The sequence below is a fragment of the Liolophura sinensis genome, chromosome 8 (genome assembly GCF_032854445.1).
Source record: "Liolophura sinensis isolate JHLJ2023 chromosome 8, CUHK_Ljap_v2, whole genome shotgun sequence".
NCBI lineage: Eukaryota > Metazoa > Mollusca > Polyplacophora > Chitonida > Chitonidae > Liolophura > Liolophura sinensis.
This window is the reverse complement of record NC_088302.1, coordinates 37,195,154-37,219,876: the sequence shown is the minus strand read 5'-3', so window position 1 is coordinate 37,219,876 and position 24,723 is coordinate 37,195,154. Positions and strand designations below refer to the sequence as shown.

Sequence of the window (24,723 nt, the reverse complement as noted above, 5' to 3'; positions counted from 1 at the left end):
GTTTGAGTTGGTTGGATCATAAGTTTATCCTTTTGAGCAGTCTAATCATTCTCTACCCTTGAGTAGATTTCCCCAGTGGTTTCTGTCTCAGATCTTGCTCGGTCTGCTGTCTAACTGTGTGTATGTATGTGCAGATGTGCACCGCCTTCTGGCTTTCATCCGGCTTGCTACTCGATCGAGCGGACGATTGCGTTAGAGGCTTCAAGGGGAGCATTTTGTTGTTACATTTCCGTGACGTTCTGGCACACTGCAGCTTTGCCTTTTATACGGTTTGTTGCAGAAGAGTTCTTTGCGGAGTCCGATTGCGACATCTAATATTCCCAAAGGACTTCGGAGGCAGCCAAATAAAGACCCTGTAAAATAAAAGCGTGTCTCACATGGCTCAACTGCTTGGCCCTAATCTGAAAGTTCAACAAAATTTATGTACTCTTGAGATTCTGCAATAAAGGCCCGGTTAACTCTACAGAAGACGTCTGACGCAATCGCGTTCAAAAGAATTGACTGTTGGTCTGAAGATTTATTAGAATCTTAGGCTGGATTGTGGAAGAACCAAAATGTTTGTAATGGATCGGTACATAAAGGGATGTTTTTGGCCAGAATACCTTATATACACCACATGTACATGTTGCGTGAGGATCGTGTATGCTACGAAATGAGATATTTTCGAAATTCTAAGTTTTACTGGATACATTCAGATCTTCAAAAAATACATTAAAAACGCATCGTTTTCTACTTTAGTGCTACAGTACGATACTTGTTTACCATAGCTATATTTTTTGATGAACACACATAGCCAGCAATGTGCGACGAATACGTACTAAACGAAAAGAAGGTAAGAGTACCGGTGCAATGATCTGTATCCCTTTCCTAAAGATTTGAAGGATTTCCACAAATTCCGCATTAAGTTTAAATTCAGCTCAACGAATGCGAGGTGGTTTTAAACCCATGTGCTTATACTCGTTATAACCCGTTGGCATTAATGAAATAAGTTCGTTCCACGGGGCGATGCATATGGCCTCCTGCAATTTGTTGTCCACAAACGACACGTCTCCTTCAAGATGGCTGGAAAACACCCTGGAACCAAATTCTGCAATCTGATGCGTTAACAAGATTTCTAGTTCACCGATAACGCGGTCCTTTATAACTCCTCGGGCCGGTGACAATATTACGCAAAGTGCAATAGCGATCAAACCATTCACGTGCCCTTACTCATATATATCCACGTAATAAATCTCGCTCAGCCAGAAACACGATGTCTCAGTGCACAATATCCCCGCATTACCCAACAAACCACCAAAAGGTCTGACACCAACGCTGTAATGAAGACATTGACGAGTTCTGCACTTAAATCTGAGGAGATTAATGGGGTTTATCTTAAGGTACACACGGACATCGATACTGTTTGAGATCAATGGCAAACCGCCTTTTCGGAAAGTCCGTGCCATATCTGAGTTGAGTTCTAGTTTAACTTAACCCCATATCCCACACTTTGAACACAGGATAAAATTGAGCCCCGCTGATCACCTTATGCCACTAAACGGGAGATACGAAATACAGGGTGATCAACTCGAATCCAGTAGCGGACTATTAGATTTCCCAGTGATGAATAGGCTGTGAGAAGAGCATTACATTTATCGCCCTCGTGAGACTGTTTACAAAGGTAGATAGAACTAGACATGGGAAATAGATGTGACAGCCAAAATTCTTGCCAAATCTATCAAGGCTGATGGTCGACAATTGGGTTATCTGGTGGAGACGGCACTGGGTTAAGCATTGGATGTTTTGTGTCACCCTACAAAGGCTGGTGCTCGTCGGAAGACGTATACAAATACTTTGATACTGGTCAAAGTGATATATAGGACCCATTTCTGGAAATAAAGTTCGCAGCCCGGCCACTTTTGTGTCATCTGCTTGAGAGATATGTCAACATGAGTGCCCATGCAACCTTGTCTTCTATCATTTGTCCTTATTATGATTATCACAAGGATTATCTCTGACATTTATTTTTAATATGAAATGGAATTATTTTTTTATTTTGCTTATTGTAACACTTTTGTACGTGGGTTCGGTTAACTGGGTAGATCAGTTCATCGGAGATGACCTAAAACAAGGTGCATGGCCGGGTGCTTAGAGTGTTAGCGCAGCGTAATGGCTCAAGTTCGCTGTGAGTTCAAGTCCAGCTCATACTGGCCTCCTCTTCGGTCGTGCGTGGGTATACCGGCAATCTTCGGATAGTCGCGGTTTCCCTCAGGCTCTGCCCGGTTTCATGAAATATTCTTGTGTACGGCGTAAAAATGCCAGTGAAATAACAACATAAATAGCCGTAACGTTATTTTCCGTTCTGTTGGCACACAGTCGAAACTCCAATTTGGCGGGAGGCAAACAGAGAAGCAAACGCTCGCTTCAATAATTCATTGTTTTACTTAGCTGTTTTATTACAGCTTGATTACAAAGTATCTCTTCCCTGCTACAGGTATGCCTGTGGTTGTTCATGCGGATATTAACCTCAGGTCTATGGGACCAATCTCAGAAAGAGACATGGTAAGTATCACTCAAACGAACGAGCAACATCACCAACGTTTCGTTATAAATTTCAAGGGCAGGGTTCATAATATTTACTCCTATTGAACAAGATTATCATGTAAATAAAAAAGCAACAAAATGTTTTCTTTATGAATTTCTTAGGGTATAAAACCTTTTCTTAGCATTGGACAAGAGTATCACCGGAAAGAACAGGCAGCAACATCCTTTCTTTATAAAGTTCTTGGGTACAAAGCATTTGCCAAAAGTATCACTCAATTGGACGTGCAACAACAACGCTGCTTTATAAATTTCCAAGTGAACAAACGATTTTTCGGCGTTTGCCAAAAGAATGGGACGCAAACTTCAGTGGATTCTAGAGATTTTTATATCCTCATCTATATCCCCTTACTATCAAGGGATTATTCCGATCTTGGGCAAAAAGCCCTGTCAGGTTGTCTTAGTTGGGGATAAAAAATACCAAAGTTCATTCTGGTGATCTATCAGAATTGGTTTTCACCTTTCCTTCCTCTAAAGAGAGAGGATCTCGGATCGTAAAGAAGACGCGTGTTGACAGTGAGATTGGGATACCGGTTTGTCGAAGCATCAAACTTGGGCCACAAACCATTTAAGCGTTTGAAAGCAAGCAATCATATCTGTAATCGATCGGAAACTGATGAAAGAAAACAGCTCCTTATGTCTTTAGCCTCCTTCATGTCACTGCCTTTTGATTTCTTTCCCGACCACGATCTCTTAGTATCTTTATCAGCGGAGAAATTCATCGCCCTTCCCCCTACGCGAAGGTCGATGTCCCACACCAGTGGCATTAGATCACTGCCAATCTACAATTCAGTTTCTGCTACATGTTGGAAAACCTATTAAACCGTCAATGCTTCTGACAGTTCTCCGTGTTTATCAAACTACCCAAACCCATCCAGGGTCAGTGGCCACAAAAAAAAATGTCCAAATTGTACGCTCTCTTGTAAAACATAACACAATTTCTTGAAAATATGGGGATAAATTACATTTTTATTTGCCTGGCTCCTATAGCCCGCAGGATATGTTTGCTCTGCTGATTAACATTAACTCACTCCTAGCCCTCACAAATATTCTTCGTATTTTTTTTCTACACTACAACTGGTAATTGTTGAGTTGTCCTCCGCCAAACACAAATGGCGGCTCGTTACCCGTCCACTTCATTAGATAAGCTTTTATTCCACGAAGCTGTGTCGTTAATGACAGAGTGGGCAAGCTGTATTCAAACACACCCCTGTTACAGCATTTACTCCCACAAATCACTGCGTTATATTCCGTCACACAACGGAACTATTGTAAATGGCATCCATCATAACAGCGGCTAAACATAGCACATTGAAAAATACTGGACATTTTTATACGGTCTTACGCACTCAGTGTCAGTGAATGGATGCACAGAAAGTTAAGCGAGGTGTAAAATGGCCTTCATTCTGTGGAGAAAGTAGCGGACTTTGGAGAACAAAGCATCCATCATGTCTCAGCTGGGAGTTTATTCTTCTGCACACAACTCATGTCATAAGAAGATCGTCACTGTAAATTTTAAGCTTTTGTAATAAAAAGAGGCTCATAAAAAGACTATGGGGCACAATCCAGGAAAATAGTTTGAAGAGATTAGAGTGCTTTGAATTTTTAGCTTATAACATAATATTTTACAATGATGAAACTACGAAACAACCATCTCTGGTAATTAAGAGGCGTATTTATCGAGCGGAGTATCTATAAATAAGTTAAGGATACTACAAAGAATAAGTATTGATAATAATAATAATAATAATAGCTTCACGTTAATTCTTGTTAAAAGTTTAGCACCACTTTGTCGACTCCCCAATATTGTATTATCTTAAAACACTTTAAAACGAAGCAAATTCCTACAAACCAAACCTACGCACTTCCAACAAGCGTTTTATATAGTAGAATTCTCACCGCTAAATAAAGTTTATCGGCTATGCATTCCGTGCCAGACAAACATACCACAGTCATACTGTAGGGAAGTGATTTCGGACATATCAGCATAGTTAAGTTACACATTTAACAGTAGCGCACCACATTTCGCAGATGTACGAGTTATTTTCCGACGTCATGTTATAATATGTGTTACTCCATGGTCCTCCATTGTTTCTGACAGCAAACATTTTTTTCTCAATGAAACATGGACGAATCTAGTTCAAATAAAATATCAGATATTATAGCTTTACTGCGTTCCATAGCTACCGAGAAAAACCTTAATCTTCTTTCGACTAATCTTATGAATTGCCTCCAAAAAATCATGATGATATCATAACTGAAAGTGTATTAGGACGCCTTTATCAAAGTGTATGATTTTTATTCATATTTAGTTCATTGTTACCATTATCTGTCATCATGCCACAATTGCTTTTGGCACTGCTATCAAACCTGCAGTACGCAGGTTGCGAGATGTGATATTATGACAACTGAGTGAAGTTCCTTGAAAGACTTGACGTCGTCATTTTACGGCAGAGTAGTGTAAATCTGCCAATTTTAACGTGGGGCGGTACACAGGATATAGAAAGCTAATTAAACCACATTACAATGATCCTCTGAATGGTCTTGGGTGAGTTTGGGTTCACACTGTTTTGTAAAAATAATGATATTCTGTTGATAGTTCAATCTAAAGACGAGAACTGTCATGTTGTAAGATAGGGAAGTAGTCCTACCATGACGTAAAGCCACGACGTCATTTTGCATTAGGGCGTCACTCTGCTGTCGTAATGACCTAACACGAAAACTGCGTATTGAACTCTAAGCCTGTTTGTGATCAATGAACCATAAACTATCTTCTACTTTCAGATTTACACCCTTGACTGTTACTTCCGCCAGTCTTGGGTTGACGAACGTCTTGCATTCAATATATCCATCCAGAATGTGTCCTTGAGCATAAAAATGCTGGAGAAAATATGGGCTCCGGACACAGTGTTTTACAATGGACGTCACGCCATTCTTCATACAATTACAACACCGAACAAGTTCTTCAGGATTGGCATGGATGGTAGTATCCTGTACTCACAAAGGTAAGTAATCCTGAACTAAGTCTGGATCCTGAATACTAAACAACCATGTGTACGAACAAGTTCTTCAGGGTCGACATAGATGGTGGTAAGCAATCCTCAACTGAATCGTTAACAGCCACTTGTACGAACTGGCCGTGAACAACTATGTGTACGAACAAGTTCTTCAGGGCTGACTTAGATGGTAGTATCGTGTACTCACAAAGGTAAGTATCCTAACTTGATTCCAGATCCTGAATACTAAACAGCCATGTGTACGAACAAGTTCTGCAGGATTGACGTGGATGGTAGTAAACAATCATCACCTGAGTCCTGAATCGTCAACAGCCACGTGTACGAACTGGCCGTGAACAACCATGTGTACGAACACGTTCTTCAGGATTGACATGGATGGTAGTATCCTGTATTCACAAGGTAAGCAATGCTGAACTGAAAAGAATCCTCAATCGTAAACAGCCATGTGTAGGAACAAGTACCTCAGGATTGGCATGGATGGTACCATCTTGTATTCACAAAGGTAAGCAATCCTGAACTGAACTGATCCTGAATCGTAAACAGCCATGTGTATGAACAAGTTCTTCAGGATTGGCCTGAATGATACCATCTTGCATTCACAAACGTATTCAATCCTGCATTGAACCCTGAATACCTCTTCAGGATTGGTATGAATGGCAGTACTATGTATTCATAAAGCTATGTGTCCAATCGTGTCCTTTCCTTCGTGTTATATGTACCCAGTTACGGCGATCTGTCGGGAAAAGTAAGTGTCGTAGCAGCTACTGTATATTTTTTAAATAATGTGTTGCGTGTCACTCACAAAGGCGGTCATCTGATGGAAGAAACCTGGTATAGCCTGTGGAAAATCATCTAAATTGGTCAGGTGCCATATGAGCCTGCTGGAATTAGCCCGCGATCCAAACTAACTGAAATACCCAATCTAAGTGGTCAAGGATAAGCGGTCAAAACTTAAGCTTTTCCTTGAGTCTTGTCTACTCTGTTAGCTTAGATTTATGAAGCCCACTGTTTAGCCTGTCTTATAATACAATTGAATTGTTGTTGAATAACTTGAAGTGAGTAAGATCTGCAGTAGAACTTGATGTACAGTCCAGAATGGAGCCTCTAAGTTTATATGCTACCATGTGTTTGTGTTAAACGCACAGAAATGGCAACTCACAGAAATAAGCTGATGTCCAAAGCGGCTTGGAATTCCACCAATTGTTCAGGCCATAAAGGCACTGATATTTATGGTATAAGTTATCAAAAGGCCTGCCACGAAATGATAACCGAGGTGCCCTAACAGGATTTACGTCTGCTGGAATAGTCCCCGCAATTGAAAACCAGCCTATCGTTATATGTCTTGGATAAACGTCTACAGATATTTAGTCGAGTGGTTTGATCGGGTCAGATATACGTGAGGATCAATGGAGGGGGATGAATTCGGGTCAGGTGACCCTGGCAGACGGACGGCAGAGGTCCGCTAAAGAGCATTGTTACCAGGAGAATGGAACACGGCGGCTTGTGGCCAAAGGCGCGCGCTTACTTTAACTGTCCAAACAGCGAGCTGAATGAACTCATCAGCCGGCCAAGGCCCTCCTTTTGTCTAGTCCTCTCTTCGTATCACACAGCTCGGACTCCAACGGAGGACAAATCGGATTTCTTCTCCGGCTCCAAATCAGCATTTAGTTTCTCCATTTCCAAACGCCGGATAAGTTTCCACGCCAAAGACTAGAATTACGTCTTTGAGAAACCTGTGAGAGTAGAGGATGGAATAGCCCCGGCTCGTGGTCACTCGTCCAACCACTGGAATCCACACTTGAATTTCATCTACTGTAAACGGAGATGTTGGTCGATGGTGGAATCGCTCTATATACACACTTCATGACAACTCTATGTGCTACTCCGCACCGAGGACTTGATGACTTGGCAGAGTGAGCGGACTTAGCCCGTAAGATCTAACTAAATAAATGTTTATGAGAATCAGTAACCACTTGATCACCATCATGCTCTGATGACAGGGTTGATAGTGTGGCACATTTGGTATGATTGTTTCCTCGTGTTGATGTTACCGATGTAGGTCGAGCAGAATAACAAGCATCTCCATATATAGATCTGTCCACCTTCATGTATATGACAAATGTGCTCGTAGAAACTATTCCTTTCATTTTATACCTACTACCGTGTCTCACTCTTTAAAGAATATGATCGTGAATGTGATCGTTTTATACTTAATTTTCTGAGGGATTGGGCAACACTAAGTGTTCATATATCAGAAGGAAGGCGTTAATTCAGCTTATATGCTGCAACCATTTCTCATTGTCGTATAGATCCCATGAAAACCATGTATTCAGTTGACTTCAGTAGAGGGTATGATTTGTAGAAAAATACAAATGAATGAAGAAAAAGAAATTTGTATTTACTCGCCCTAATACATATACATATAGTTATTTATTTATTCATTTGATGGGTTTTTTATGCCGCACTCAAGAATATTTCACTTATACGACGGCGGCCAGCATTATGGTAGGTGGAAAACGGGCACAGCCCGGGGGAACCCCACGACCATCCGCACGTTGGTGGCAGGCCTTCCCACGTACGGCCGGAGAGGAAGTCAGCATGAGCAGGACTTAAACTCACAGCGACCGCATTGGTGAGAGTCTCCTGGGTCATTACGCTGCGCTAGCGATAACCAACTGAGCCACAGAGGCCCCAAATACATATAGTCCCATTCACCGTATGTATTGTTGTTTGAACCAGTACTGACATTAACCTCTACATATCCTTTAAATTGCATCCGAATTGTCAATTTGGAACTGGATACATACAACACTAAGGAAAACTCCGTTAGAAAGGTTAGCAAAAGATGTATGAAAGATGTGCGCTGAACTCCTTCAGTAATGGCGTACTGGAAGTTTAAGGCGCACGCGGTAGAGGATTAAAAATAACGGTTTGTGTATTATATTCCGTGTAATGGGTAGCTCTCATTCCACACCACTGCCTGTATTCATCTTCAATCTTCTGAAGACTCTTTCTGAGATTCCATATAATCGGCTTTATTTTCCTAAGTGCAATTTGTAAGATTGGACTCATCTGCGTCGATATATATCGCATCATGTGGAAAAGGATCCTTTGCTAAGGATCCTTAGACTACCCGTGCACCTGCGACTGGTCGTATTTCTACTCAAACACTCAATAACTGTACCAATTGTAAATCGAAAATCCATCTTTAAAACTAGTATATATTGTCCATATCCCCGTCGTCTTTCTTAAAGTCAAACCAGCAATATTCATAATATGTGGTGGTATAAACAAGATACATCTTATCAAACTATCCACCCACTCACGCCTTTTTTAATCTTTAGCATTGGTCGTCTTAATTAATTTTGATGACCCACTTAATATGACTCACCAGTGACATAAGGCACTTTAAAAACTCTGTAGAAACTCTCTTTTGTAATATCCGCATTGCGTGTGGTAGTGAACGGGTTAATGGTTGGCGTTTTGCTTCAAAGATCAGTCGATGATTTGTAGTTAATCGATCGTATTTTCATATTCTCGAGTGCGACGTAACACGCCAATCCAATAAGGAATGAATGAATTAATGACCGAATACTACTATTTCTGAGTTTCTCTTTCTATGTAACTTGTTTCTTGTCCCAAGACATTGTGTGACATGTCTAAACTTAGCTTCCTTCAAGACAACACCCAGCCCTTTTGAGGAATGGGACGATACCGATAACCGAGCTATTTCCACTGATTAATGTCGTAAGGTGATCGTAAACATCTTTGAACCCAGGCGGTAAGAGATGCGCGGACTTGTTTGTTGGCAGATTGACTGTGAAGGCAAGCTGTCCGATGCATCTTGAGAAGTTCCCGATGGATACCCAGCAGTGTCCGCTGGTTATAGGGAGCTGTGAGTATGGCCATTTATATCACACCGCGTCTTTCACAACAGCAACTATATCACACTTACTGCTTTGTCTGCGCTAAGTACAAACCTTGCTTTGCCATTTGTTTTTATCCAAGATTTATTACATTGAGCGCTCGGTTCGTCCGTGCCTAATTGCTTTACTCGGCATGGGGTCATTATCTCTAAAGCCTGTAGTTAAAGAATGGAAATTCATAGAAAACCACACACAATACTTGTAATTCAATAGTTAATGTTGTTATATCAGTGTCTCGTAATTCATACACCAGGCAAAAGAAATTACACAGAAAAACGGCATTAAAAGCAATAACTTACCATTGCACTTACGAAAACATTGCACTTACGAAAACCTGAACGATTTTTCCTGTTTTCACTATACTGTATTTTACCTAAACTTCTCGACCATGAGAAATTTACTCATTTTGCTCGACTCTGAGAGTTCCACTGAACTAGGTGTTTTCAGGTTTGTTTTGAAGATATATCCTTCTGGCAAAATGTAAGTTTCACCACCGACAATAATATTTCATCCGACTACTTTTAGAAGTGAACTTTTGTTGGCGAACTTTTAGAGTAGGTAAGTATCTGTTCTGTTTGGTCTCTTTCAGTTGGTTACTCGACGGATGATGTCACGTACAAATGGTCTTACGGTTATGAAAAGGCAGTAGAGCTGGCGTCCACGATGACAATGTCTCAGTTCGATTTGGTCGGATTTCCGGCTTTTAACGGAACATCAGAATCAAAAGCAGGTTAGTCAGAGGTTAGGGATATTAATAACATATGGATATCATAAAATTGTCTGGTGTATGGTACATGTACATTGCGTTTAGTGTAGCGTTTACTATGTGCGAAAATCTTCGCTTTGTATTTAACTTTGACGTTACTTGAGAACGTCGAAATCGAATGGATCGGTTTTGTTGAAGACCAGGACGCTGGCCTCCACTTTGCCTGGAAAAGCTTTATTGGACTTACATTATTTAAATTACATGTATAATTAAATGTGTAGAAAATTTCAATGTTAAGAAAAACCTTTAATCTTTAGATTCATTAAAAAATTCATTCGGAAATTCTTGTAGCGTTTGTTTGAAAACGGGAAATGCTTTTGCTCGAAATAAACCAGAAATTAGAATCCATAAAAATATCAAGGTCTTATTCAAGGTAGCACATTCAGTCCGATGGGAGGGGGGGGGGGGGGGCAAAGACAGAAAATTCTTCGCTGTCTTTCTAGCATGGACTGACACAATGACATTCTAATGACGATTGTAAGAAACTATCCATATTACTGGGACAGTTAGTCAGTCATAAGCTGAAAGTAATAACGCTTTTAACGCAGACTTAATTTAGAAATGTCGGTACATGTTTTTATTTACTTATTTTATAGAAGCAAAAAAAAAACTAACGTAAAGTATATGTCAGATGATAGACTATTAAAAATTGTTCATTAAAATTGTTCGATTTAGATTTTTCAAGCAAGTAAAATGCACTTGAAACTATGGATCCTACGATGGGTTTTTTTTTACCATATCAGAAGAAGAGACGTCACATTTTTTGCAACAGTTAAGGTTTTTCAACTTAACACACTTTGAGATATGAATGGTATCGCCGAGTGAACCTTGAAATGAACTATCTGAAGCAAAAATATCGATGTGACGTCATTGATATCGTTTGGGGGAATACAGAGCACCGTGGAATTTGATGTTTTAAAACCATTTCACTCAGATGGATAAATTAAACAAAAATTAAAATAGGCCTATTTTCCTGGACTAGGATTTAATGAACTTTCATCTGATATATACTCCATTTTGGCGTTTCCTTTACCGTTAATGCAATAAGGCTGTATGGTTACATGTAAGTTAACTGTGTCCATGTGGTAGATACTATCTGTGTCTCTTTGTACAGGGGCACGGTCTCTACTCACCGTGAAATTTCAGCTGAGGAGACGGGCAGGCTACTTTCTCATCCAAGTCTATGTACCCTGCAGTTTGCTGGTCATCTTATCCTGGGTGTCCTTCTGGATTAACAGGGAAGCCACGGCGGACAGAATCACACTGGGTGAGTTACTCACCTAACGTCAATAGGCCCGTGTTTCTCCTTCTGGATTAACCGGGAAGCCACGGCGGACAGAAACACACCGGGTGAGTTACTCACGTAACATCAGCATCCCCTGGGCCCCCTTCTGGATTAACAGAAAGAGAATAACACTGGGTGAGTTACTCACGTAACGTCAGTCGCCCCTGGGTCCCCTTCTCGATTAACAGGGAAGCCATGGCGGACAGAATCACACTTGGTGAGTTCCTCACGTAACGTCAGTGGCCCCTGGGTCTCCTTTTGGACTAACAGGCAAGCCACGGCGGACAGAATAACTCTGGGTGAGTTACTCACCTAACGTCAATAGGCCCGTGTTTCTCCTTCTGGATTAACCGGGAAGCCACGGCGGACAGAAACACACCGGGTGAGTTACTCACGTAACATCAGCATCCCCTGGGCCCCCTTCTGGATTAACAGGAAGAGAATAACACTGGGTGAGTTACTCACGTAACGTCAGTGGCCCCTGGGTCCCCTTCTCGATTAACAGGGAAGCCATGGCGGACAGAATCACACTTGGTGAGTTCCTCACGTAACGTCAGTGGCCCCTGGGTCTCCTTTTGGACTAACAGGCAAGCCACGGCGGACAGAATAACTCTGGGTGAGTTACTTACGTAACGTCAGTATCCCCTGGGCCCCCGTCTGGATTAATAGGAAGAGAATACCACTGGGTGAGTTACTCACGTAACGTCAGTATCCCCTGGGCTCCCGTCTGGATTAATAGGAAGAGAATACCACTGGGTGAGTTACTCACGTAACGTCAGTATCCCCTGGGCCCCCGTCTGGATTAATAGGAAGAGAATAACACTGGGTGAGTTACTCACGTAACGTCAGTCGCCCCTGTTTCTCCTTCAGTGTGCCCACGGCGGACTGGGTGAGTTATTTACGTAATGATAATGGCCCCTAGGTTTCCATCAGGATTAAGAGGGGAAACCACGTCTCACAGAATCACACCTGGCGAGTTGTTGTTCCCCAGGTCCCCTTTCGCACCGAACGCCAAAGCCACTGCTGGTCCCCATAAGTGATATTGTGCATCGAAATGGGCCTGAAAATGAAGAACGTATCTTCCTTTATGTCTTTGCGTGGGGTCAACGTCGATTCCACGAATGAATCACCACCTTGGTAGCCTTTCAACCATATTGTGGCGAACGCCTTAACAATGCTGCTGTCTTGTGGCAACCCAATTCCAATGTTTACATATTTATAGTGCTTCCTCACTGGAACGCCATGCCGATAACACCAGACATGACACTCCATCCTTTTGCAATATTTTGACACAAAACAATTTTAAAGTTCTTGCTATGATCCTAGTCGGGAATGGGCATGGGCTTGCAACTTGCAGGGCACATGCTTTAACGTCTTGACAACCGCAATGCGGTATTGAACAATGCTGATCTTACCCAAAAGGGTAGAATATGCATGTCATAAATGTTAAATGATGATTTGATGTGTATCGTGCGATTGTATATAACGATAGATAGTGTTTGTAAAATGTATATATATATAGGACATTCGCATGACAGTATCAAAAATCAACCTACTTCAAAAACGAACTTTGGCACCCGTTTTTTCCATCACCCACACGTCTACCTAAACGTATGGTCTTGTGTCGAACAGAGACACCAGCTTTGGACAGATGTAATGAAATGTATTCGATTTTGCTTAGTTTTCAAACTAATTACTGTCCAAGCCTTATCAACTGAATTACCCGTTTAAGAATCCACGTAGACACCATGATGATTTAAAATCTGTGACCGCAATTAGTGAATTGGGAAGGACGGGAGCTTCAGATATCGTCAACTACCAACACGTATTATAACGTTTGTAGCATTTAAGAAGTTAGGATCAATACATTACGTAATTCGCAAGATCTGTAAACAGGGAAGCCAAGGTATACTAGGTACAGACATAGAAGTAGGACGACGGTTTTTTAGTAGTGCACTAGAAAATGTTAGCAAACCGGGATAGGAAAATCGGAAATAATTACAGCATATAATATATCACATTAATAGACGATTAAATTACAACTAACATCACTGCATTTTATTTACCCAACTCTACTTATGCCATGGTGCTAAAGAACGTGTAATTTACTACTATTTATGCATATACATGAACAGTTAGAATAAAACCCTCACTGAGGTAAACTGACAAGCAGCCGTATTTCATCGGTTGCGTGTGACCATTTGCCAGCTATCACACTGTCTTCGCTGCTCTGGTTTTTCTCTCTATGCTGTACGTCTTAATTATATTACCAACTCGATCTTCATAGGTCATTTCACTGACGACGCTATAAGGAATGGTGCGTGCTGACGATACGCCAGTGAGATAAAGCCATCAGTAACCTAACGAATGGATCCGATGTCAGGTTACCAAATATAGGATTAGCCAAGAATCCTAATGTCATCAAAGAGCCTTGGCGGGGTGGCTTTTAAAAGTAATCATTTGCTCCATTTGTTTTATAGATATATAAACCCCTGCCTGATACTTTGATCACTTTCGCTTCCGCCCCCCACCCCCACCCATCCAAACAGAGCTGAAGAGGTTTAACTATGCCAGAAGGTTCTGCGTGCGTAAACCCTGACGCTAAACCCCAGACGACGTTTTATAACGCTATCCACAGCTTCTCTGGCTGTGCACTAATATTAACACGTCTGGTAGATAACACCGACCCCCGGTACTCTTGTAACGGACACACACCAGAATCTTCCACACGTCAATACTCAATTTCCCGGGATATAGACTGTGTTAAACTGATCCGTATTTACTTTTTCTCTCTCTCAAGGTGTAACCACGGTTTTGACGATGACTTTCCTCGGGTTGGACAATAGGACAGACCTTCCCAAAGTGTCGTACTCCACGGCTCTGGATCTATACCTGGCCGTGTGTTATCTCTTTGTCTTGGCAGCTATCCTCCAGTTCGCCGCAGTCCATTACTTCACGAAGCGTGGGAGTGGCGAGATCTACCCATGGATGCACGTCAGCGATAGTGATGAGGATACCAGTGAATTTGATACGTCTGAAGAAGGGGTAGGGTATAAACGTTGCTGACATCTTTATTTATTGCAACTGCAGTCAGATCTTGTTTATGTTTTAATCCACTGACCACCATATGACTCCTGAACAACTCATACAAGATGGACTTCAGTATAAGCAACAAAAGGTCATTCCTCGACAGTAATCACGAAATAAGCAGCAGAAGGTCATTCCTCGACAGTAATCACGAAATAAGCAGCAGAAGGTCTTTCCTCAACAGTAAACACGAAATAAGCAGCAGAAAGTCATTCCTCGATTACACCAGGCCACTAGTGGCCGTTTATCTGAGCAACTATTCTCACCAGCACTTGTTATCTACACGTATGCTTATCTACACGTTTCCCTTTTTTCCTTATATGTTTGTCCAGTTGAAATTATATTTCTGAGTGTACCCCTAGTCAGGGAGCTGGCAATATATGCTGTTTGTGGGCCATGGGTTCATAGCTTGAACAGATGTAACGAGTGTTGCGCAGTTTTTTTGGTACAGTGAATATGGAACTTCTAGGCTCGTAGTAGACTGGTGTGGAAGAAGGTTTGTGGTGTTCCTCTTTCCATTTTACACATTAAATAGTGAAAAGATCCAAGATGATTAGTGGAGGGTCTAATCAAAGAGTGGAGGCGCAAAACCAAAAATGGCAAGACATTATTAGTCCAGCTCTTCATTTCACAGGTCATTGAGCGTTTTCGCACTGATAGAGAGTGATAGAGAAATTAAAAACTTCATTTTCATCTTTTTACTTCCGTGCTTGAATCACTAGAGTTGGACGTCTTAAACTTAAAGCCTTGTCCTCTTATTCCTTTGTTGGTTGAACAAGTAAATACGTTTCTTTTGCCGTACTGCATGTCCGTTGTTGGCAGTGATCTAACATATATTTACTTTGCAGTTCAAGGATGTCGCCACTCTTGAAGTTGATGTTTTTAGGGTTTTTTGAAGGCAGAGAACCCAACGTGTTAAGTAATAAACATTTGTACATTTGTCTTTAACGCCTTCAATATCGAATTTAAATGCTAAAAAAATAATACTTTCTAGCTTTTTTTTTAAAGATTACCCCTGCAGAGCCCAACTGTCGAACCCCTCTCAAGAGCATGAACGGAGCCACCTACCCACCGCGATCTCGGCCGAATAACTGTCACAGCCGTCCAGTCGGGCAAGACCACTTCGACAGGAGGGACAGCAAGTATAAGAAGATCTGGGGTTCCATCATGGGGTCCCTGCGGCGGAAAACACGAGTCAAACGGAGAAAACGGGAGGTAACTCTCAACAGCGTGTCAAAAATAGATCGGGGTTCCAGATATCTCTTTCCGTTGGGTTTTATCATCTTTAACATAATCTACTGGAAAACATTTTGGAGATGACGGGGCAAGGATGGCGGCGTTCCCATGGTGCTATGAGATAAGATACCTATACCTACACGTGGTATCATACCTATGTACAAATGTTTGCATCCGAATATCTTTCACGCTTAAAATTATATCATGATTTGGAGAGGAAAAGGTGCGGATTTTCACCAGTAACTAAATACAAAAGTTCCTTATGTTGTGTCACTTGAGCTTTAGCTAATCTCTCAGTGTGATATTAAATCGAAGACGAAAATTGTCAATGGTGTTAGTAAAATTGCATGTTATTGAGAAAAGCTACATTCAGTTCACCGATATGTTGGTGAATTTTACATCACTTAATTAATGTATAGCTTTATATTTAATTTACTTAACACGCTTATCGATTCTGACTGGATACACAGCAATGTCGTCACTTTATCTTAAAACAAAATTGTATTTTTTATACAAAATCAAATAAAACACTATTTAACTGAGCTACGTCTTATCGCTGCCTGTGTCACCCGATGTCGCCCTGTGTATATGTGCTTGCAGCCACATAAGAGATCTGATAAAGCACAAAACTGTTGTTGCAAAGCCTAGAAGCTGGTGATGAGCACAGGGAACATTTTGTGTTCCTTTGTATTGTAAATTTACACATTTTGTCATAATTGTATAGTTATATATAATCGGTGTTCTATAAATCAAACAAAACAAACGAATAAATAAATAAGTTTTGTGCTTTATCAAAATGCTGATGCCATGTCCCCTATAATTATACATTTATTATACATGTGCTATATGGCATGTGGCGTATCAGGAAATTACACAGACCAGACAAAATTGTTTGCCTGTGGAAATTGAAAACATTGTCATTTTTGCGCATCGCTTCTGCATTTATTTCCACCAATTAACGTGCTTCTGCGACGCGTCATCCTTAAACAGTTGGCCGAGACTGTTTTTCCAACTGATTTGGAAGAGTATACGATCAACATACTCGAGTTAAGCAGGCCGACATTTGCCAATTTACAAATCAATTACACCGGGACAATTTGTGCCAAGCGAGATAGCCAAACTTGATTCTAAAGCGGCTAAGCGAGCGTTGTCCAACAGTGGCAGTAAATTACCTGCTACACACACAAATGGCTATCGTCCAGGTTTAGCTGGGATCGGGATTACATCTTTGACGGAGAGACGGCTGTAGATCCGTATACCGACCCGGGATGTGACATGTAATGTAAACTACCCCTGTGTGTCTTTGGATTAGGTTATACAAGTGGCTCTACCAGGAAATAATGGGTATAGCTTTAGCTTTCTGAGTCAGCACTGTGTGGATTAAAGCGTTCCTTGGTCTGTGCCGGGTATCTTGGATTGCGATAAACAGAACGTTGCTAATGTCTTAGGCCTATGCCTGTTTAACGTGTCTCGCATCATATCTCGCAATGCGTGTAAAAGGTTCCTTGGATGTCATATCGAATAAACAATATTAAAGTAGGCTATATGTATCTAACATTATTTTATTCAGTGATTTTGATTAAAATATGCGAAAATGCAAGTGGTGGCAAAGCTGGTACTCTGGACTAAATTATGTCTAAAATACGCCAAAGATGGATAATTGTATGGTTTGACGGATTGATTGATTGATTGATGTATAATGCCATACTGACGAATACATCGCTTCTAGAACAGAGTTCCCGGCGTAAACCATCGGCTTTTGGTTTGTAACTTACGAGCTTTCCAATATGTGGCGCACAGATTTTCATGTGCAGATCGAGTTCAGCATATGCGCCGTAAGTAATCACCAACAATCGTCACCTAAGACTACATAAAAAGCCATACGAGTGGGGCGGGGTAAATTGACAAAAGAACATATTCCCTGTCAGAAACTGAGACTGAACCAGTATTTCATGTGTCCTGCCGCTTGAAACTCTGTGGAATGTTCGTGCAGGATATAGGGCTACATGGCATCCCGCCATTTCATGGAGACACCAAAGCGCTAAACAGTATCAACACAGGCTGTACATATGTCCCCAGGGATCTTACACAGGGGGACAATTAACTGGAGAAAGGCAATCATTGTCACTCCCAGACGATCATCCAGTTACACACCTGCGGGAAAAGTGCGATCTGTTTAATTTCCGACGCGTTCTCCTGGTGAGAGCCGGTTACAAAGGCGGCGCCATATTGCCTCTAGTAAAATATGTCATTATCCAGATGTTCCTTCATTAAAATTGCAAGTCCATGTAAGTATATAGGTAGAGTGACAGTAAATCACCTGGCTAAATTTGGCTACACTGATGTATTGGGCTGTTTTTTATAACTAGATCTATATGCAATATCTTAATATTGTATCTATATTCTTCGTTACTTCTGATTAACCTGTCCAAGCTGATAATAAATAGGTGGGTAATTAATATTCGAAACACTTCAACCACCGAAGTTTCATCGTTCCTAAAGAAGGATTAGTTTTGAAAAACAGTTATAGCCAAGAGCATACTAGTGGTGAAGACCTTTAAACACTTCCTATAAAGTTCTTTTCTTTTTCGAGCAATATGTCTGTGTTAAGTGGCCACAGTCTGGTGTGATGTTACTGCTCACAAAATGTTTAGAAAAATGACCCCCAATAAAACCAGTGTTTCAAATAAATCTTTGTATCTCGGTTGACAAATTTCCAAAATCGTAAATAAAACCACTTGCCTAGATAGTGTAATATTTAATTGGCTTTCATCTAAAATATACTGCATATTAATGTTTCCTTTGTCTTTATTTATTAATAGCGTTTTTCAAACAACTGTCGCATTTCAAAAATGCAAAAAACGGGCTCCAAACGTTTTTAAATTTTGTATACTTTGCAAGCTATTTTGTAAGTAACACGCGTCTTAGCTGGAAGTATGGTTCAAGACCAGCTTTCACCATTAACCATATAATCAGCTAGACAATGAACCGTGAGCTGTGTAGTCGTCCAAGAGAGCTGATATGATCGGCGGAGACCATACGATCCTGAGCTATAAGCCTCACGCCTGACTGCGGTCATATCAAATAAATAGTCACTGCAGATCACGAGTTCACAGAGCATGAACCATAATCCTGACAACGCTCATGGAAAAGAAAATAATGGCTCCAGATTAGAATCATTTTAGTTTGACTGAATTTATAAAAAAAATTGTTGCTGTCCTCAAGATTCTTACCAATCCTAACCGTCGTCATATAAAAAATCTTTGGTAAGATCTACAGCGCAGCAATCAAATACATGTATGTGTGTCTTAACAGTGTTTTGGACAACGTTCAGTAAGCTCTAGCGCACATGTTGAAACAGTTATAGTATGCTATGTCCCACGAACGAAGGAACGTCTTAATTTTGTCTCAAGCTGTGTTCTTTACTCTCAGCAGGTATAGCATTGATGTCAATATATAGGATGATTGTCCCGTAGAAAAACTGTAAAGGAAGCAAAAAGGTTTTTGATTGTTGGCGTCACCGGAACGTGATCAGCACATCCGATAACCCGTGCAAGCTTCTTTCATGCTGCAAACAAATATTTAAAAAAAAAAAAAAAGAATTTTTTTCATTTTTTCAGACGATATTTCGGGTATTTCGGGTATTTTACAGACGCTGGTCAGCTTAATACCAAACATCATTCGCTTAAGGTTTTATCCCAAATCGGGTGAACCTAAAATAATTTTTAAATATATTACAAAATATTACAATATATTACGACAGTGCTTGTCTGCTGGCACTGAGCAATAGGGAAATGGAGAATTGCAAATCATTACTTCATCCCATTACACTGTGGAAGCGCTGCGCATGTGTATAATGTCTCGTTTATTCAGCATGATGTTTCACTGAGATAGCACTAAAAATATCATGACATTAGGGGACATATATAATTTTAAAAGGAAACCGAAATATTTTGTATTAATTTTTATCGTCTTCTTGAACGGCATACTCGAAGATTTTTCACATATATATGGTGTGGGCCGGTAAACTGTGTTGGCGAAGGCGGGGTGAACCAGCAACCATGGATTGGCACGTGTTGCTGGCGAATTTTTCTACATGTGACATATGGTGAAAGGCAAACTGTCTCCAGTGAACTTCATGTATGGTTACACGAAAGAGCACAGCCGTTCGCTTATTGTCGCCTAAGACAACAATCGCTGCATGGGATGGGGTTAATCGTATTGAATGCAATGTTACGCCCAAAAGAATTAATCAGTGAGAACCTAATGCAAGTGCTGCTTCTCGATATTACTTTGTACCAGTTTACCATGCCCACAGACATTAGCTTTTACGGTGTATACCCCAGGAAATTCTTTTGTGACCCCTGTACCCAGCATCAGGATCAGATCGAAGTATCGCTAGGCTGTTTTGGGAAATCGCCTTGGTGAAATTTTACACGTGCTTTCGGTGGTAAGATAAAATGATGCAGGTACATGTAGATTAGCTTTCAACTGAAGAATATAAATTCAGCTAAACAACCTTCTACAGCAAGGTGAGGCATAGCACAATTTTAGGGGTAGCCTTATAATATACTATTATAAGGCTCGCACCTTTCTAGGGCAATGAGGCGATGAGACAATTCAGAACGTTCATTTCATTCAATCAGTTGTCTTTACTTCAATACCTGACCAACGAAATGAAGGGTCATGCCATTCACATTTAAAATTACCTGACATATATGGCTTGAATCTCTGCCTACTAGAACTGCTTATTTGGGGAAAGAAGAAGCCCATGCAAAATATCAGGGTCACCTTCACAACGGAGGTAATAGGATTGCCTCCAGGAACCCGATTCTTGGACAAGACAATTGAAAAGTGTGACGGTTGTAGTTAAAATTCTCCATTAATCTTTAACAGAGGTTGTAAAACCATGTTAGCATATACATGTATACATTGACAGCATATCGTCCCGAAAAGTTTAAAATGACCTAACTGGTGTGTTTAAAGATTGCCTGTTTAACCATGTTATATGCATTAGGAGGTACACGCTTAGTATAAACTTTGGTCAGATATATACCCAGTAACGTGATGAGTTTTATCTGTCCATCTCCAGATCGCAGTGGGACCTTTGGACACTCGTGTCATCCCCTTACAATTGGGTTATCGGGGCATCTGTAGCTTTACCCCAGCTGACTCAGTATTTTGTTGCGGTCGACCGGAGGACGTGCCCAATAATACATCCCCTACTCCAGTCCTCATAATAAACACATTAGTTTCTTATAGAGGAGCTATGATAACACAATGAGTTATAAGCTGAAGGGCATGGTTTTTCCAACTTATACCCCACTCCCCCTTTCCCCCAACCAAAAGCTAACACCGGTCCTTGTCCGGTGAGTTAAGACTGCTATGTTCTCGTCTCGCGCCTTTGGTAATTGGCTAGCGCCATCTCCATTGGGAAAACATCACCCAGATTGTTTTGAAGTCAATCACATCTGCTTGAGATGAAGGCTGTCTAAGAGCACGGGAACCAATAAAACGGATCTATTGAATTCCTGGTGAATGGAAATGGACCGATTTTTGTCTCCACTCGTTATGGTATTCAAATTGCATTCGTGCAGGACGCATCGCTTCTCCTTCATACAGGCGGTTTAAGACTTCCAAACCTATAGCTTCAGAGCTGAACAGGCTATTAAAGAAATTGCCGCTGCGACTTTCTAACCCCATTATACATCTGTGTATGGCTCCCAGATGAATCGTAAATATGGTACTTAATCCAAATGACCATTAGTATAAATCTACAAAGGCCTATACTCACAAACCTATGATGGAAATAAATATACATAAGCAAGTTGAATAGTAAGGCAACTCTTTAAAATATAGTGCAAACGGTAGCTTTACACCGATCTGCAAAGTGGTCGGCTTTATTTAGTTCCAACACTAAACTGAGCCATTTACGATTTCTCAACCTGTAAGCCTCGATTTGTTCATTCTGGGGATTTAGAACTGTGTAACTCCACCCTTTCTGGGACAATAAAGTAGAACACGAAAGAGGAGAGAGTACTTCTACTACATACTTCAACACTGTAAATCTTACTTGGAATTTCGTAGAAGACTTCTTTGGACTATTCGTACAAAGACGACAACGTTTCTTTCTGCTACCTTTACGACAAGAGAAATGAGTTCTATTTCGGCATTGTTAATTATCCTTACTTTGTTAACAATACACCGAAGGGTACTGCGTATAGTGTATATATCGTACCTTGTAACATTTAAAACAAATTGAATCTGCACACTGTGAACCAATTTTATCAAGAACGGACAATGTTAGACATAATTATTCAATGGATACAAACCATCAAAAAGAATCATAGAAATGATTAAATATACAAAACTTATGCATGGATTGGGCTGGTATTCAAACGTGATCTGAGGTTTTACAACGTGACCCTACAGAAAAAATCGGACAGCATCTGGAACAATTGTTGGGCAAAAACGAAAGCATATATGCGTATGACATGGATCGTATATGCGTTAGATCGCAAAGATATTTTAATGTTCTCTAACAGGATATTGGCAGTAACATATCTATGGAGGTTAATAAGTTCAAACATCAGTGCGAAGCGCTATTGCTATTCTACCGGATTGAAGTATTGGGATATTGGTTGCATGCTGCATATATCTACACATCTACTTCATGGTGTGACATTGTATTTTATACATTGTGGAATTGCCAAATGTAATGTTGGTCTATTTATATACTATATGTAACAAAATATACCGGTATTTGTTATGTATCTGTTAACTATACTAATGTTATCGATCATATTCCTGGGTCCATATGGACCTCTTTGATTTGATGTGAATAAAATAAAACAAAACGCCCAGGTGTATTATCATTTATGACAATTGTTTTCTCATCAACAGATTTCAAAACTAATCCACAGCCTAAGCTCTGAAACACTCAGCTCCGAAAAGGTTTTAACATTTAGGGGCCGGTTGTGGCGGGAATATCAACATGCCCATCTTTCAATCGCCCAGGCACGCCCAGCATGTCAAAACAATTTTTGAGATCCACCCGCCCATAACGTTCAAATGGCAATAAGCTGTCAGCAACCTGTTTAGGTGGTCTTCTTTGCAATTCGTTGGAAATCAGGCACTTGCCTTCAACCAGTAAAAATCCTCGTAGAAAAGTTCGTCAGTCATATGACAAAGGCCGCTGGTTCACTTCGGACTTTCCATTTTTTCACCCAGGACACTGACTGTCGTCGAAGGAGTAAAACATTCTTGAGGATGCATTAGACACCAATGTATGAATCAATCAATATTGGCTATCTGACAATGTCAAGACGCTATGGCTTCGCGCACTACCGACTGTGCTAAGTTTCGGTCATTTGCTCATTTTTCTTGAAGAAACATTTGTCGTATAATATTGTTGGAAATTAAAAATGTCGATCATGAGCCGCGAAGTAAAGGGCAAGGCCTACTCATCTTATAACGTATAATGTAGAAAGATCGCTGTTCTGATTAATGTCATTGACACTGCCATCAGGAATTCAACTCCAATAATATCAGTGGTGAATTGCAGAATTAAGAAGCTTGTTATCAGCGAACGGATTGAAAATCATTTCGCTGAAAGGAGACATATCTGGCACGGGCCTAAGGGCAGCAGAAAGATCGCATTTCATGTTGGTAATTGTTTCCTGTACTCTTGCAAGGTCGCTGTTCTGTCGCTAGGCGACTCTCATACTCGCGGGTAGATCCTAAAGAGGACACTGTGACATATCATTCCAGGGAGTTCGAGCTACATTTTATTGTGTATATCCTGACACAGTAGAAGTTTGATTCTGAACTATCTGAAAAGCTCAAAACTTTTTGAACATAGTATTTAGTCCATACAGTTTTGCTGTTAAAAGTCGTATTGAAAAAAACTTTGATGTATAAAAAGGTTGTGAGATTTGAGGAAAGTGTTTGAAAAGCTGGGAATGATGAGAGTAGTTGCGGCAAAGTTAGTTTAAGTTACACACTGCAAATAAGCTAAGGGCACTTGCTGACTCAGTCGACTACATTAAACATTGTTCTTGCTGGCAAACTGACCCATCATGTAACTATGTGTAATATTTCTCAGAACGGCATTATATGGAGGTTAAACACCAGTCCAATAAATAAATAAATAACAATTAAGTCTTTGAGTTTGTCTGGTCCTGAGGTGTCAATACCCAGCCCAGAGTGTCTCACCACCAATCTTGTTTTACATGTATTTATCCTCCCTGTATATGTTGTAACCAAGAGGTAACCTGACCTTTCCCAAGAAGGAAATCAGGACTTCTTCAATAAGCTAACAAGGACCTCCTAACAAGAACCCAGGGCTTTTGCCAAGAAGAAACCATGACCTCTTCCAAAGGGAAACCAGAACTTCTCACAAAAGGAAACCAGAACTTCTCCAAAGAGAAAACATGGACTTCTCCAAAGAAATACTAGACCTTTTTCCCAGAGGTAAAAAGCCAGGGCTTCTTCCAAGAACTAACCAGGGCTTCTCCCAAAAAGTAACTACTGCACCTCACTGCATTCCTGCCACACTACCCACATGTGACCTCATTTATCAATGGGGTCACAAATGGCCTAAACTGCTTGGTCAGTCATACTATAGCCGTAATATTTATTGGTTAGTTGAATGGTGGTTGCCAAACTACATTACAATGGTGATTGCCATACTGTATTGGTTGTTGAAACCCACAACCATTTGTAGGTTGCTGACAGACATTCCTATGTACAACTGCAGAGGAAGCTTGCATGGGCTCGACTCAAAACAAGTAATATTGAGCAAAAGACAACTACTAAATCTAGTAA

The 24,723-nt window shown here is 40.7% G+C and overlaps 1 protein-coding gene across 1 annotated transcript in view; it reads left to right on the top strand.

Moving 5' to 3' along the window:
- Nucleotides 1–16,297, top strand: part of LOC135473808 (gamma-aminobutyric acid receptor alpha-like) — a 28,072-nt gene extending 11,775 nt beyond the window's left edge. Inside the window, exons 4-10 of the mRNA XM_064753711.1 lie at nt 2,474–2,541; nt 5,365–5,585; nt 9,410–9,492; nt 10,113–10,253; nt 11,404–11,556; nt 14,375–14,619; nt 15,670–16,297. Coding sequence (XP_064609781.1) covers nt 2,474–2,541; nt 5,365–5,585; nt 9,410–9,492; nt 10,113–10,253; nt 11,404–11,556; nt 14,375–14,619; nt 15,670–15,981 — 1,223 coding nt within the window. The 3' untranslated portion in view covers nt 15,982–16,297. The remainder of the gene's footprint in view (nt 1–2,473; nt 2,542–5,364; nt 5,586–9,409; nt 9,493–10,112; nt 10,254–11,403; nt 11,557–14,374; nt 14,620–15,669) is intronic.
- The last annotated feature ends 8,426 nt before the right edge of the window (nt 16,298–24,723 follow it).